At 51.2% G+C, this 15,370-nt stretch overlaps 3 protein-coding genes across 9 annotated transcripts in view; 1 reads left to right on the top strand and 2 right to left on the bottom strand.

The window, feature by feature from the left end:
• NIPA2 (non imprinted in Prader-Willi/Angelman syndrome 2) overlaps positions 1 to 5,234 on the top strand; it is a 5,966-nt gene extending 732 nt beyond the window's left edge. Inside the window, exons 2-5 of the mRNA XM_006753474.2 lie at positions 1,171 to 1,227; positions 2,216 to 2,306; positions 3,338 to 3,498; positions 3,793 to 5,234. Coding sequence (XP_006753537.1) covers positions 1,171 to 1,227; positions 2,216 to 2,306; positions 3,338 to 3,498; positions 3,793 to 4,436 — 953 coding nt within the window. The 3' untranslated portion in view covers positions 4,437 to 5,234. The remainder of the gene's footprint in view (positions 1 to 1,170; positions 1,228 to 2,215; positions 2,307 to 3,337; positions 3,499 to 3,792) is intronic.
• Positions 5,129 to 9,227, bottom strand: LOC102753622 (TERF1-interacting nuclear factor 2-like). 6 transcript variants are annotated; one of them, XM_006753472.2, is made up of 9 exons: positions 8,135 to 9,222; positions 7,881 to 7,988; positions 7,700 to 7,801; positions 7,512 to 7,619; positions 7,330 to 7,426; positions 6,934 to 7,157; positions 6,696 to 6,850; positions 6,380 to 6,471; positions 5,129 to 5,160 (listed from the first exon to the last, which is right to left on the bottom strand). In XM_006753472.2, the coding sequence occupies exons 1-8, from the start codon at positions 8,324 to 8,326 to the stop codon at positions 6,411 to 6,413; spliced, it is 1,047 nt and encodes a 348-aa protein (XP_006753535.1). In that variant the 5' UTR covers positions 8,327 to 9,222; the 3' UTR covers positions 5,129 to 5,160; positions 6,380 to 6,410. The 6 variants fall into 6 exon arrangements, 5 of the variants coding, with proteins under 5 accessions (XP_006753535.1, XP_006753534.1, XP_006753533.1 ...); XR_435144.2 differs by lacking the exon at positions 5,129 to 5,160 and adding an exon at positions 5,977 to 6,255 and having other exon boundaries at positions 6,377 to 6,473; positions 6,700 to 6,850; positions 8,135 to 9,224; XM_006753471.2 differs by lacking the exon at positions 5,129 to 5,160 and adding an exon at positions 5,977 to 6,255 and having other exon boundaries at positions 6,377 to 6,471; positions 8,135 to 9,221.
• Positions 9,228 to 10,465: 1,238 nt separating this feature from the next.
• CYFIP1 (cytoplasmic FMR1 interacting protein 1) overlaps positions 10,466 to 15,370 on the bottom strand; it is a 31,403-nt gene continuing 26,498 nt past the window's right edge. For both annotated transcript variants that reach the window (XM_006753469.2, XM_006753468.2), the window contains exons 24-30: positions 14,595 to 14,685; positions 14,235 to 14,365; positions 13,747 to 13,819; positions 13,259 to 13,353; positions 12,413 to 12,651; positions 11,667 to 11,814; positions 10,466 to 11,220 (exon numbers count right to left, since the gene is read on the bottom strand). In XM_006753469.2, the coding sequence (XP_006753532.1) occupies positions 11,056 to 11,220; positions 11,667 to 11,814; positions 12,413 to 12,651; positions 13,259 to 13,353; positions 13,747 to 13,819; positions 14,235 to 14,365; positions 14,595 to 14,685 (942 nt within the window). In that variant the 3' untranslated portion in view covers positions 10,466 to 11,055. The remainder of the gene's footprint in view (positions 11,221 to 11,666; positions 11,815 to 12,412; positions 12,652 to 13,258; positions 13,354 to 13,746; positions 13,820 to 14,234; positions 14,366 to 14,594; positions 14,686 to 15,370) is intronic.

Here is a 15,370-nt window from a genome sequence, read left to right as displayed (position 1 = left end):
CAGGAGACCCTGGGGGACACCTGGTGTGATGGGACCCCACTCACCGGCCTGGGCACTCGTGACAGTTGCCAGGTTGTGTGACATCCGGTCACGTCTGTCCTTCAGCCTCCACGGCAGCTCTAAACCGGGTTCTGACCCCAAATTTTAAAACTTTAAATAAAGTTTTTTTTTACCTCTGGCAGTAAAATACCCCCCCCCCCCCCCCCCTTTTCCGCTGCCGTCTCCAAGTCTCGCCGAAGCAGGAGCCCTGACCGATCTTAGTCTCTGCTGGAGCTTGGTGGGCAGAGGAGGGAGCATGGCCTGTGCTGCCAGAAGGGAAGGGTGTGCTCCTCATTCCTGGTCAGCCCCCAGGCGGCGCTCGCCCGGAGACACGCCGGAGTTTCACTTGCATGGCGTTTTTGACGGACGGTGGCCCACCTTTGGGTGCTGGGATGGAAGTCACATCAGTCAGGTGAAAGGGCAGGATGGGCACAGTGGCAGCCCCAGACTGAGCACGGCTCGGCCTTTTCACGTCTGGGCAGTACGGGGCCCCCTTTCTCCAATGTCACCCCTCAGATGTCGGGTGACCATACCTAAGTGACTTGTCCGCTGGCAGACTCACCCTTTAGCAGTTGGGCTACTTCTTACTGGTTCACTCTCTTTGTTTGCTAAAGCTGAGTTAAGACCAGAAAAGAAGTATAAGGATTGATTTAATCCCTTCACTCAGCAAACCTAAACATTTTTAACGTATTCATGATCCTCACATCCCCTTTTCTTGTATAATCTTAAAAATGTTATCTAAGATATCCCTTTATAAGTGATGGAACCTTTATTCAAAGCAGTAGTAATTAACAAATGAGATTTTAAAATCTGTCATTACTGCCCTGACCGGTTTGGCTCAGTGGATAGAGCGTCGGCCTGCGGACTGAAGGGTCCCAGGTTCGATTCCAGTCAACGGCATGTACCTGGGTTGCGGGCACATCCCCAGTGGGGGGTGTGCAGGAGGCAGCTGATGTTTCTCTCTCATCAATGTTTCTAACTCTCTGTCCCTCTCCCTTCCTCTCTGTAAAAAATCAATAAAATGTATTTAAAAGTAAGTAAATAAATAAGATCTGTCATTACTGATAGTTGTCATATATTTGTAGGAACCTGATAATGTTCCAAGAAACTAAAATGTTGTTTCATTCACAGGTCAAGGTGGCCATGCATATCTTAAAGAATGGCTGTGGTGGGCTGGACTGCTCTCAAGTATGTATAGAGATGGTTTCAAGGAAATACTGTAGTTGTATACTGAAATATTTGCAGACACAATTACAGTTTCATAGTACTAGCAAATTTTAAAACTTTAAAGTTTTTTTTTAAAGTATATATTTAGCCCTAGCTGGTTTGGCTCAGTGGATAGAGCATTGACTTGCGGACTAAAGGGTCCCGGGTTCGAGTCCAGTCAAGGGCATATTAGTGGTTATGGGCTCAATCCCCAGTGGGGGGCGTACAGGAGGCAGCAGATCAATGACTCTCTTATTATTGATGTTTCTATCCCTCTCTCCCTCTCCCTTCCTCTCTGAAATCAATAAAAATATGTTAAGAAATACATACGTACATATTTATATAGAGGCCCAGTGCACCAAAATGTTGCACTGGGTGGGTGTCCCTCAGCACAGCCTGCGCCCTCTTGCAGTGCGAGACCCCTCGCTCCTTAGCGCTGCCACAGAGACGGGAGAGGCTCCTGGCACCACCGCTGCGGTCACCAACCATGAGCCTGGCTCTGGCTGACCAGCAGGGGGCAGCTCTTGCGTTGAGCGTCTGCCCCCTGGTGGTCATTGTGCATCATAGTGACCGGTTGCCTGGTCATTCCACCATAACAGTTGCTTAGGCTTTTATTATATAGATTTTGTAAGACTCAGCCAAGGACATGTTTTTATTGTTTTGTTTTATTTTATTTTTTGTTAATCCTCACCCAAGCATATTTTTCCCATTGTTCTTTAGAGAGAGTAGGAGGGAGGGGGGAGAGAGAGAAACATCGCTATGAGAGAGAGACATTGAGGCGTTGCCTCCCTCACACACCCCAGCTGGGCCAGGGATCCAACCTGCAACCCGGTGTGTGGTAAGAGCCCGTGGAAGCGACCTGAGAAACCCTTCACGTCCCTTAGTATATGCAGATGTGTGCGCAAGTGCAGGTTTCTCCATTTGAGCAGCTGTGTTCCTATCTGAGAGTTCTCTCTTGTCCGTCTCCAAGTGGGAGCCGGTGAGGTGGCCAACTTCGCCGCGTACGCCTTTGCCCCGGCCACCCTCGTGACTCCGCTGGGAGCGCTCAGCGTCCTCGTCAGGTAAGGACACTGCGCTGACACTTGCACAGTCCGTGTGCGGGACCGGGCAGTCCTCAGTCCCGTGTGACTTACCCGTAAACCTGAGGACTGGCGGAGTGGCTGTCATTTGCTTTAAAAGGTTCTCTTCTGTGTGGGCACGCTGAGCATGTGTGGGCGGAGATGCTTTCACGCTTGGTCTCGCTTGTATTCAGAGCCGGCACTAGTCTGACTTTGATTTTAACTTGTTAACATTCCAAGTTGCACTTGTCACTAGTTATCACCCGACCCATGTGCGGTGGTCAGTGGTGGTGGTCGGTGAGTGGGTTCTGTGCCAACAGCAGTCACTGATGGGCAGGAAGTGTGCCCTGAGGGCTGGCCCGCTGGCCGAGAAGGAGAGTCCAAGACGCGTCTAACAGCCGACCCCGCGTGGAAGTCTGCGTCCTGGTCACTGTTCCCAGCGTGGATTGAGAGGGATTTGTCTCCTCCTCCCTGCAGCGCCCACAAGATTGTGTGTGTGCGTGTGTAGGTGCATGGACTGTATATGAAGATAGGGCATATGTCTTTGGTCCTTATTTTTGTGTATTTTTTACCATTATTATATTTATAGGTTTATATTGTATTTTTATGTTTGGCTAGGCTAAAACTAGCTGTAAAGTATTTAAACTTGACAACAGGCAAATATATAGAATTAAATGAACAAGTAAGAAGGATGCTTCCGTGAGTGAGGACAAATTAAATCTGAGAAAATACTAAGCCTTGGTTTGAACATAGGTTCTTAAATAGGATGTAAGTTCTTCCGTGGCCCCACTTATTGGGAGTTTTGTGTAGATTTCCTACGGTAGGAAGATGGTTCCTGTGGTGAAGCAGGTGTTCCCTGGAAGCTTCCATTTTACGGTTGAAGACATTTTCTATCCCTTTGGCCGAAAGCCAGAATCTTTGTAAACTCACAGTGTTTTAGTTTGAGTTCAGTTATTCAAAATGAGAATTGTGCTGATGTTTTAAGATGAGAAAAGTAGCGGATTTTTCTGATCTTACCCCCCTCCCCCACTCAGTGCCATCCTGTCCTCATACTTCCTCAATGAAAGGCTGAATCTCCACGGGAAGCTCGGGTGCTTGCTGAGCATTCTGGGCTCCACGGTTATGGTCATTCACGCGCCGAAGGAAGAGGAGATCGAGACGTTAGACGAGATGTCACACAAGCTCGGGGATCCGGGTAAGAACAAAGAAAAGCTTCACTGGTCTCACTGCCTTTTTACTCCTTAATTTACTTATTTTTTAATTTTAATCCAAACTTGAAGCTTTGTCTGGTGTGGTTCAGTTGTTAGAGCGTCAGCCGGCACATCGAGGGGTTGAGGGTTTAATTCCCGGTCGAGGGCACAGACCTGGGTTGCAAGTTCAGTCTTTGGCTGACGTTTCTCTCCCCTTGATGTTTCTATCCCTCTCCCTTCCTCTCTAAAAAACAAACATTAGTAAAGACATAAATATAACTTGTCTTTGCCTCCTCCAGGTTTTGTGGTCTTTGCAACACTTGTGGTCATTGTGTCCTTGATACTGATCTTCGTGGTGGGACCCCGCCACGGACAGACGAACATTCTCGTGTACATCACCATCTGCTCTGTGATCGGAGCGTTCTCCGTCTCCTGTGTGAAGGGCCTGGGCATCGCGATCAAGGAGCTGTTTGCTGGCCAGCCTGTGCTGCAGCACCCCCTGGCCTGGGCCCTGCTGCTGAGCCTGGTGGTCTGTGTGAGCACGCAGATCAACTACCTGAACCGGGCCCTGGACATATTCAACACCTCCCTCGTCACCCCCATCTACTACGTCTTCTTCACCACCTCGGTGCTGACCTGCTCGGCGATTCTCTTCAAGGAGTGGCAGGACATGCCTGTGGACGACATCATCGGCACCTTGAGTGGCTTCTGCACCATCATCGTGGGGATTTTCTTGCTGCACGCCTTCAAAGACGTCAGCTTCAGTCTAGCCAGCCTTCCCGTGTCTTTCCGAAAAGATGAAAAAGCGATGAACGGCAATCTCACTAACATGTACGAAGTTCTTAATAATAACGAAGAAAGTTTAGAAAGTTTAACCTGTGGGATTGAACAGCACACTGGGGAGAATGTCTCCCGAAGAAATGGAAACCTGACAGCTTTTTAAGAAAGCAAGAATCAAAAGTTGATCATTGTTGTTATAAAGCGAATTTGAGAATCAGAATGTGTTGGGAAAAGCGGTATTCTCAAATAATGTTCTCTAGAGACAATCTTTTTTAAGGTCTCACTAATCTGGACCAAGAAATTACTTTTCTTATATTTAAATGATGGTAGCTCACTAAAATAACCTCAGTACCTGGCCAATTTTTGTTAACATTGTAGTGGTATTAAAATTTTTCTTTCACCAAAATCTAAGTGCACTAATGGTAGCTTTAAGTCTATAAAAATGCTTTATTTTTTTCATTGGGGATGAAAGTATGATGTGTATACATTTGTCATCACCACTCTCGTCAGTCCCTGGCCGTCTTAAGTCATTTTTATTTTGAAAAAAGAACAGATATTAGCCTGTGATTTACCTACAAAATGCCTCCTTTCTGAGGAATTATCTTAATTTTGAAATTAAGATAGAGAATCCTCTGAGTTACTGAAGACAACTCGCTGGCACAGCAGAGAGTAGGAGGTCACCCCACAGAGCACTGCTGTCCTGTGACTTGTCCCTGCACAGAGGTGGCCGTCCTGGGCGGCACCTGGTGCAAAGCCAGGACACCCTCTGTGCCCGGCTGCCCGCAGTGTTACTCTGCTCCCTCCGGGCCCGGACCTGGGTGACGTCCGCTCTGGTACTTTCCAGGATACTTTCATAATGAGTCGTTGCCCTTAGATCTTCTCACAACCTGGGAGAGTCAGAAGACACAGGTGATTTTTGAAATCTAGCTCATGTTATAATAAAAAGACAAATTGAAACAAATTTCTAAGTCTGAATGTTTATAGAACAAACTGAAAAATGTTTGTAAAATCTGATTTCCTTCCAGTCGTTGTACTTGGCTCAGGAGTTCTTTGAAAAAGTCCTGGCCAGTGTGGGTCAGTGGTTAGAGTGTCAGCCACACACAGGAGGGTCTGGGGTTCGATCTTTAGTCAAGGACACAATCTGGGTTGCAGGTCTGCTCCCCATCCCGTCACCCTGGTCCAGGTACTTGCAAGAGGCAAGTGATCATTGTGTCTGTCACATGGATATTTCTCTCTTCCTCAGTAAGCTTATGATGAGAAAAGGCATAAAGTGCGAAGACCCGTTTTTGCAGGACAAAGCTTGAAGTAGAATTATTCTGAGGATGGTCATTTCTAAGTGGATGTAAGAGGTTTGTGCAAATTGTAGACAGGTTTGTCAAGGACAGTGAGTACTTTTCCCAAGAAGCGTCTCCATTCAAGTGCTACCACACCACTCTCCTCCCGATAACCTGGCAGTATGAAAATTTATAGAGTATATATTCTGGCATCAGGCCATACAGATATTTTCAGAATAGCAAAAGGTAATTTCTCAACCACGTTCTCAGCCCTGGTAATCTTTCTGATACACCTGAACAACACTTTCCAAGGGAAGTAAAAGGGCAAAGGGATTCTTTTAGTCCTGGAGAGTCCAGTCATGTTTCCAAGGAATGATTTACACTGACCTTATAGAAGCCTTAATTCCCCTCCCTCATACCAACACAGCGTTTTAACAAATACAAAGTTTAATGATCAAGCATTACAAAGTAATTTGGGCCACAGAGTCAAGCAACCCAAGGCTGGGCTTCCACTTTATCCCCACCAAATGGCCTGCAGAGGTGAGGAGGAAGGAGACAGGGAAGATGAGATGGCATTCTGGTCCTATCAGAGGAGCCTACATGGTCATGGGAAGGGGCAGACATAGCACTGGGACTTTGAGAGGGGAGGTATTCACAGAAGGTGGGGACTAGGGTGTCAAACTTTGTCTTCTCATAGTTTTGCAGAGAAGGGAGCAGAGCGATCCTGTCATCTGAAACATTCCCTGAGCCCTCTATATTCAGGGAGCATGGGTCTCTGTGTTGTTCTGCCCCATCCCCTTCTTTCCCCAGCTTTCTGTTGCTCCCTACTCACCATTCCTCCACTCTGGCCATTTTCCTCCTCATCAGAGTCCAAAACCAAGTCCCCTCTGGTCATGACAGGGCTGCACAGAGATGGAGGACACACTGCAAGAAGGAAACCAGAATTAAGTACTCTTCTAGATGAACACAGGTCCTCAAGTTCCAAGAGAGGAGGCTGTCTGATCCCATCCTGACTCAGTATGCAATCTCAGGGGCTCCATGGAGCAGTCCCAGCAATTCCTGGGGTGGGAACAAGCAAAGAAGAGAGGATGAAGGGAAAGCAGGCAAGGACTGTGCTGCTAGGAGGCAGAAGCTACTGTTCCACTCACGGCTTTTGCTCCGAGGCGGACAAGTCAGCTGGGTTCTCCTTCACAGTCTTTCCACCCAGGGTCTGGGATGGACTCCTAGACTTTCCAGTGGAGGCTGCTTTCGTGCCCACATCACCTGCTGGAACTGCTGTGTGTGTCCGTTGTTCTTTCCTGTTCTGGGTTGATATATGACGTAGGTTGGTGAACTCCGATTCCTAAAGGGGAATAGCATGACTGTGGGGTGCTCTTTATGGCCTACCCTCGTGGATGTCCACTGGGCGTGGGTTTTTCGCTGGCCTAGAGGAGCCAAATTGAAGTGGTGGCCAGCCAAAGGTTCTGGGTGCTTTCTTGAGGCTGGTCCCTGAGGATGGTGTGGGCCAGAGTTGCTTTTTGGCACAGGCTGATGGAGTGCTGGTCTTGGCTGCTGAGGAGGACTGGGCTCCACGGACTCTGACATGTTCACTGAATTAGTCACAGAGCACTCTAAAAAGAAAAGAATGTTCCTTATAAAGAGAACAGAGAGTAACACATAAACTCAGTCTGGTTTCTTGGGTCTCAAGCCCATGTAATCTTTCTAATGAGCTGGCTGTCTCAAAAGATCTCAGGCTACATATTCCACCCCCAAATTCCTAATATTTCCAGATGGTCCTGGTACCTGGAAGTGGCCACCCCATGTCCACACTATATTGGCTCAAAGCAAAAGAAGATGTGATAGAAATCCCAGGCTTCGTCCAGCTCAGCACATCCTGAAGCTGTGGGCAAGGGGAGACCATGAAGACCACAGTCCTTGATTCAACCACCCTCCCCTCTGCCCTCTGCATTTTGCCCTAGGAAAACCTGCTCTGTGTGGGGGGTAGGCAGTGCTTTTTCCAGCCGACACAAGTATTCAAAAAATAGCTTTTCCATGGCAGATAGAAAGGGCTCCCCATACTCTTGTTCAAGTTCCTGCCAACAGAAAAAAATCTGGTCAGAAAAGAACTAGAAAAGAAAGCCACATTATAGTTTCCGAAATTCGCTAGTCTCACCAGCAACTTCCAATCCAAATCCTCAGGGGCCTCTGCCAGCAGCTTCACCTGCTGGCGAAAGGCTTCCTGTGCCTCGGAGATGATCTTCAGATCCTGTTCTGTCTGTTGAAGGTAAAAAGGCAGACAAGTTAGAGGCACCAAGGACTCACTGTGGGTGGGGACTGTCCCAGGGATGACTCACAGCTTTGGGGTCCCGCACGACAGTAGGTCCAGACACTGGAAAGTGGAGATACAAGGAATTCAGAACGTGGGCCCAACGCCGGCCCTGGAGGATCAGCTCCACCACCACCTGTGAAGGGGACTGAGCTCAGAATTCCCACTTCGGGGCAGGTTTCCCTTTTGCAACGCTCCCACCCACAGGCGGCCGGTCCTAGTCTGATCCTCGCATCCCGCCCCTTCCGCTCTGCCGGTTCCCGGTCCCAGGGGCTCTCATACCTTGGCCTTTAGGCCCATGCACAGGCGCTCGTGGTGGCGGTAGCGAACCAAGCCGGGAGCAGCAGCGCGCAGACACCGCAGAAACTCCAGCACTCGCGGAAAGTATTCCACGTAGCGTCCGCGCACGGCCCTCCAGCTGGCTGCGGCAGCTAAGCGCAGGGCAGCGGAGCGGGCGCCGGGGGGCTCAGCCATGGCAGGCGCGCTCCGCCGCGGGGCGGGGCTTCGCTTCTTTCCTCCCAGAGTCTGACCCCGCCCAGGGGCGCGGCTTCCGGTGGCCCTGAGGCTGTCTGACCCCGCCCACGGGCGGGGCTTCACTTCTTTCCTCCCAGAGGCTGTCTGACCCCGCCCAGGGGCGGGGCTTCCGGTGGCCCTGGGAGGCTTGGCGTTTTCGATGGGCACCCTATGCTTTGTGACCCTCAGCGCCCTTCCATAGGCCGCCAAAACATTGTAGGTTTTCTCCAATTTGGGCCGGAGCCCGGGTGAAGAATCTAGCGGCTCCAATATTACCAGGACGCTCGCTCTGCCTTAAACGGCGCCGTCGTCTCGAACCCAAGGGCTACCGCGCTTCCGGCCCTGCCACCACTTTTTCTTGCCCCGGAAAAGGGCGATAAATGGAAAACCCACGGGTCACCGGTGGAGGAGTGGGGGGGAGCGGGGGAACGTGAAGGCGCGTCAGGAATCCCCGACTCGCCCTCTCCGTCAGATCCTCGGCGGTAGCGTGGCCCCTTCACAGCCGGTCAGGGCCCTCTCGGCCCTGCGGTTCTTGGCAAACGTGCATAGAAGTAACGTCCCTCTCTTTGAGGCTTGACTTTCTATTCTGTAAAGCCGGATCATGCGTCTTGTCCTCTCCATCATCATCACCCACGGAAATTCCTTAAATCCCAGGTCTCCAACCGGCGCTGCATCTCCCGGTACTCAATAACTGCCTCATTAATGGCGGCCTTCAGGGTAGGACTGCCGCGATCGTGGCCGCCTCCAGGCTACTAGTTGCCTCCGTAATTTCGGCCTCCAGGTACTGGCTGCCTCAATACTGGCGGCCTGCAGGTTACTGGCTGCCTCATTAAGAGCGTCCTGTTCGGTACTGGCCGTTTTCGTTAGCGGCGGCTTCCCCTGTACGGACTACCTCAATAATGGCGGCCTCCATGGTAGGGCATGCCGCAATAACGGCGGCCTCTCGCGAGAACGCTGAGTCTCGCGACACTCCAGCACCTCGCTGTACGGACTGGCCGCCTCCGTAATGGCAGCCTCCAGGTTACGGACTGACACCGTAAACGCACAGGTTCCTGATGTCAGTGCAGCAGCCAAGGCCTCCCTTTGCAGGGCTGGGGCGGGAAGAGGTGCAAAATCCAGACCCATGGGAAAAATAAAAATCCAGACCCATGAAAAAAAAAAAAATCCAGACCCATGGCTTCAGTCCATCCAGGGACGGAATGATTGCCGCCCTGGACAGCCTCCATGATTTTGTGGGGGTTTTTTGTTTTGTTTTCCCCTGGTTAGAAATTTTGGTCGTGTTCACAGGACATTAGCTGGGGTTTCAGCACCACGGACAGCAACACAAAGGTGTTATTCCTTGAATGGCCACAAGAGGGTAGGAGAGGATCGTTTTTGCACAGGAATTCGCCGACAGCATCCTGTGAAGTTTGTGTAGTAAGTACACGCATGTACCTTGGTTGCGGGCAGGGTGTGTGCAGGAGGCAGCTGATGTTTCTAACTCTATTCCTCTCCCTCCCTCTCTGTAAAAAAAATCAATAAAATATATATTTTTAAAAATTTATCTTTGGATTTGGGTCTCTTATTACATCTTCTATTCTATTCCATTAATTTCTCTATTGGGCATGGCCAGTGTGGCTAGTGGTTGAGCATCAACCTATAACCAAGAGGTTCAGTTAACATCTTAAATCACTTGTGTTTTCCATAAGTGTTTACTACCGTTGGTGTGGTTTGTAACACTTCTAAAACACAGGAATCTGAGTTATGTCAATGTAATCATCACAGTCATTTTTCCCGAGATTCTAGCCTTTCATTATGGGCTGAGGACAGAGACTGCCTCCATCAGAATGCAGGTCCCAAGGTTATCAGTTCACATCAAGAAAACACATACAGGTTGAGCGGCACAGGGAACAGCTCACCCTGCATTTTCAGTAGCATGTGCGTGGGTCCTACCTGGAATCGGTGCTCTGTGTCCACAGACAGAGATAACTTACTCCTCCTCCGAAGCTGTGGTGGGCAAGACTCATTCCAAGGACTCAGTCTGTGCACCCAGATAAGCAGAGAAGTGCCTTGTCCAAGCCAACACACACAGGGTGGTCACAGGAAATGATCAACAGCAAGGAGGTTTCATTCCTTTTATTTCCACACCCTTTAAATCATCCCTCACACATTAGATGTTACAAATGGATTTAGTAGAAACAAGGAGTCAAGCTCACTCTTTTCTGAAATAATTGACACAAATAGGGAAGGAAAGAATGACTTTAATTCATAAAAGATCATTAGCAAAAGGCCTAACAAAAGCTAAACAATCATTAATTTCCACTTTAATTAGTAGCGACTTTTGACAATCAGCTATCCAGGTTCCTTGCTGGAGTCCCTGAACGTCACTGAACCCTGGCTGAGGGATACACGGATGACCCCGGTGGCACTTGGACATTTCACAGAAAAACGGAAAATAACTGTAAGAACGGGAAGGCAGCAATTTGCAGCCAATAGTCTCAAGCTTCCTAGTTACCAAAAGCATAGACAATTTTAGGCTAGAAAAATAAGTCAATTTTATAAATTTAGGCTTTCAGATCAAAAAGTGCCCTTTCACAGGTACAAGGACACTGACCGAGTCCCTACAAACCTCACTGCGTGTGACAAGAACATGCCCTACAGTTACTGATGCAGCCAGGACCGGGACTCCCAAAGCAGCCACAGGCATGTCCTCAGCTGCTGGCCAGGGACTGGTGGATCGGGGGCTGGAAGCAGCGCACGTGCTCCACGGGCGTGCTCTCTCCATCGCCCGACTTCAGGTACTTGTCCAACACGGTGATGATCTCGTCATTAAGAATCTGGAATTTGCGGATTCTCTCCACCATCTTCTTCAAAGGCTGCCACAGGGAAAATGAGATAGATACGTAGACAAATAGATAATGTCTGAGTGTTTTCTAGAATTCAATGACAAACATTTCAGAAAATGAAAACGATAAAACGATCTAAAGAGCAGCCGAAAGGCACACTCTGACGACCACAAAGGAAGCCAGGAGACCAGGCAGTAGGCCAAGGGCCTGATCGCGCGTCCCGTGAGACTCCATGTTAACACACAGATCTAAGAACCCTGAAGAGGATAAAAATGGGAGACTTGGTATTTTAACTGTCAGACTGCCTGACTCACCAATTTCATTACGATTCATTTTGAGAATCAAAGGGAAGCTTCACTCGGCGGCACCTTATGTGCTGGGATGGAAAACATCCCCCGAGAGAGAAGTTGTCATAGACTGAAAGCATGCTTTACTATGAAACGTCACCGTAGGACACAAGGCTTTTGTCCACGTACCACGTTCTTGATAATCTCGTCTTTGCCATCATGCTTCTGGACTTTCAGCAGATGGTAGCAGAAATCCAGGACAGCAAAGCGCCGCTGTTGCCCAAGGAGAACGATGATCATGCAGCCGGCCCAGTGCAGTCCATCGCCAAAGCACTGCCTGCAAACAAGGAGCTGTCAGCACCTGGCCAGTGTGGCTGGGTGGTTGAGCGTTGATCTGTGAACCAGGAGGTCAGGGTTCAATTCCCGGTCAGGGCACATGCCAGGATTTCGGGCTTGGTCCCCACTGAGGAGTGTCCAAGAGGCAGCTGATCAACAATTTCCTCTCATTACTGATGTTTCTCTCTCTCTCAATTTCCCTTCCTCTCTCTCTAAAATGAATGGAAAAATTTCAAGTGAGGATTAAAAAACAAGAAGCCATGAGCAGAATGAAAGTCTTTCCTGCATCCGTCTCTGTCTCCAGACGTCCACGACCCAGGCATCTTCTGGGAAAACTGGGCAGCTGATGGCGTGTCCCTGTTCCTGGTGAAGACCCCTCTGGGTGCCTCTGGACCCCGTTTCCTAACCTGTTTTTCTATCACACACCCTCCTTGAAGGACTTCAGGAGGCTGGGGCCCTCGCTGGAGGAATGCACACACACGTGCCTAAGTTTCCTGGGTCGACTCCCAGAGGCTGAGCCCCAAGTCACGTGAGAACTGCACTTCAGTAGCTTTAAACAGCTCAGCAGCCACCTCCCTGTGCCCGGAGCACACACTTACTCGACCGTGAACTCGTGCGTGCCCACAGGGATGCAGTACACAAACTGCATGGCGCTCCACAGTCTGTGGAACTCGACACACTCGTCCACGTGCATGACCCCGTTGCTGGGCAGAGGCCCGCGCCAGATGGGGTCATCCAGGAAGGTCCGGATCCGCGTCAGGATGACCTCGAACATGGACAGGCCGCAGCAGAGACGCTCCTTGGTCAGCAGGTCCCCCTCTCTCGCTATGGCAATTTGCTGCGGGAAGGAAGGCACGCGATGGGGCCACACGGGAGGTCAAGGGCGGAACCAACAAACCCTGTTTTCTTCCTGACTGAATGGAAAATGATCTTCACTTGCAGAAGCATCAAACCAAATAAAGGTCAGGTATTCCCTACGTCTTACACGATTCAGTGGGGTTCACGGCCGAGGACAGAGCGATGGTGCCTGCAGAGAACTGCGGCAATGTGTGCAGACACTTCCATCGTCACCACACGGGGCAGGTCTAGGAGCAGCTAATGGAACAGACCCGGGATACCTGGCCTCCCGTCTGCCCCCCGCCCCGTCTGTTCTTAAACACCTGGGACCAAGCCTTCTTCATGAGGGATGGACACCAGGAGCAGGCGACACCTCTGCAGACGGCTCACCTGCCAGGGGGTGTTCTACACACGTTCAAGGGAAGCAGCTGATTCACAATTTGAAACGCCCTGTGACCGGGTCCTGTTACGAACGCCCCCTGGAGACCCTGGGGCCGAGTGGACCCGTCCGACATCCTGATGCCTTCTGTTCTGGGCTCCCCCAGAGCCTGCACACCCAGCCTCACCCAGGCCCGACGTGGACAGCGACGGCTGACCCAGGAGGTTACCTGAGGGGTCCCCAGTCTCTCAATCAGAGGGACGAGGTGCAGGGGGGCGTACTTGGATTCCAGTCGCTTCATTTTGGCATCGAGTCTCTCTCCCTCTGCAGTGGAAAAAATTAGCGTGCACTGTCTCTTGTGCGAATGATCACAGCGTTACAGTTTACATAAGAAAACAAAGGGAAGGCTGTGAAAGTAACATGGTCCGTGCAGATTATCGTTGAAAATTCATGTGCAGAACCGACTGCTTTGATGTTTTAATTCAAAGCGACAGGAATGACTTTCTGTTCAACCTTCACTTTTGAAAATTGACTGAAAATATAATCCAAAGCGAAGCAGATCGGAGTGAAGGTCCAGTCCCTCTGGGTCCACACCCCGCACCCAGCCATCTACTGAGAAGCACGTGAAGAGATCACATCGCAGGAACCCCGAAGGTTTCTGTTTTCCCATTTATTTAACTTCCTAGGCACCGGCTCCGCCGGGGGACGCGGGCTCACCTTTCACGTGGACCCTCGGCAGGATGTTCTGGAAGGGGGCTGCGTGCAGCAGGTCGCACACTTCCTCTAGAGACTAGGACGGAGCAGAAGGTGGCGTTAGGGAGTCACTTCGTAGGGGACGGACAGAGCCATCTGGGGAAGGTGGCAGGGGACCCTGACGGCGCGGTGTGAGCGACGTGGTCCACGTACACGCGGACTTCTCCCCGGAGACGCCCAGTTCCCGCCACGTGGAGGGTCAGCTCCATATGGGGGGGTCCCTGTGTGGCTGTGTACCATGCTCACGCACTAGAACATTCTCACACGCACCACACCGCACGTCTGGGTTTCAAGGGTAGGGAACACAATTAAAGTGAACGTCTAAAGAGTCATGAACAAGGCGGCGCTGTGCTGCCCTTCCCCCCGAGTCACCCCACAGATGAAGCCTCTCACCAACGCCCTCTTTCCCCCGGGGGTGACGGCCACGCTGGGGCGGGCGGGTGCTGGCTCACCAGGCTCTGTTCGATGAGCAGGCAGAAGAGGACGGCGTTGCCCACCTCCCGCAGGTTCTGGAAACACACCGTCTTCAGCTCCGCGTACTCCACAATGTCCTTCAGCTGGTGGTGGAAGAACTCCAGGATGCCTGGGGGCGAGAGGGGGCAGGGTTGGGGGTGCTGGAGGGCCGAGCCCCCACGGCACAGCCTGTGTCCGCAGGACACCCTCTGGCACCGCCGCCAGGCCCGGGAAGGAGACGCCACACGCCCTGACACCCTCTCCCGCAGGGTGGTCGTGTAGCAACGGGCACTGCCCCTCGGCTCCACAGCCTCTTTCTCCCTCAATCCCGCGCCGTCCTGGGAGGCCCCTGTGCTCACCGGGGGAGCCATACTCGTGCCGGGGCAGGCGGCAGATCTTGGGCATCACCTCCATCAGCGTCTTCACGTACTGCAGGATGGTGCCCTGCAGCTGCGGAGACAGGGGCTGCGTCAGCCGCCAGCCGGGCCGTCCCTGAGGTGGGCGGCCCACGGGACCAGTGGCACGGGGTCTAAAATGCAGGGCGGTGTGAAGGACTGACAACCCTCTGGCTGTGAAACCAGTGAGTGCAGGTTCGGAAACAGCTCCCAGCAGGAGGCTGGGGCCACGCGCGTGGCTGGAGGCACGACCCAGGGAGGGCGGGGCACGAGGAAGCGACGCCCACCAGGCTGGTTTCTGGATTCCTCAATTAGAACAGAGACCAGGTCACTGTGGGCACCAACCACCTGCCAAGGAGCCACGGCTTTGAGGGCGGCTACACGGGGTCCTGGCAGGGGTCACGGCTGCGGAAATGACCCCACTCATCTGTATTCTAATTGCTTTTGGGTCCTGACCTCCATGGTGTAGATTCTGTCATTTTAGAATCCCATCCGCTTCTGCGTTAAGCACTTAAATTACATGGACAGAAATTGAGCTTCAAGCTTTCTCTTGATTAGTTTATGAAACATGGAAAGACATGAACATCGATATTTGGCAACAAAGAATCTTGAGAAAATGGGCTCAGGATTAAGATTTTATCAGGTTCTCTCGGATAAGTGCACAGAACACGTACCCATGACAGCGTCTCGCCTGGGGAGGAACTAGTTCCCTGAGTCCCGTGAGCTGCTCTAGCAACTTA

The sequence above is a fragment of the Myotis davidii genome, unplaced genomic scaffold, assembly GCF_000327345.1.
Source record: "Myotis davidii unplaced genomic scaffold, ASM32734v1 scaffold811, whole genome shotgun sequence".
NCBI lineage: Eukaryota > Metazoa > Chordata > Mammalia > Chiroptera > Vespertilionidae > Myotis > Myotis davidii.
The sequence above is the reverse complement of the archived record's forward strand: the minus strand, read 5'-3'. Positions and strand labels throughout refer to the sequence as shown.

Bases quoted from the DNA above. Each gene is read 5' to 3' on its own strand.
- LOC102753622 (XM_006753470.2), bottom strand. From the start codon at position 8,326: ATGGCTGAGCCCCCCGGCGCCCGCTCCGCTGCCCTGCGCTTAGCTGCC. The intron at 7,989-8,134 runs GTATGAGAGCCC...TCCCCTTCACAG, and splicing joins GCATGGGCCTAAAGGCCAAG to GTGGTGGTGGAGCTGATCCT. The intron at 7,427-7,511 runs GTTTTCCTAGGG...CCTTGCCCACAG, and splicing joins CTACCCCCCACACAGAGCAG to CTTCAGGATGTGCTGAGCTG.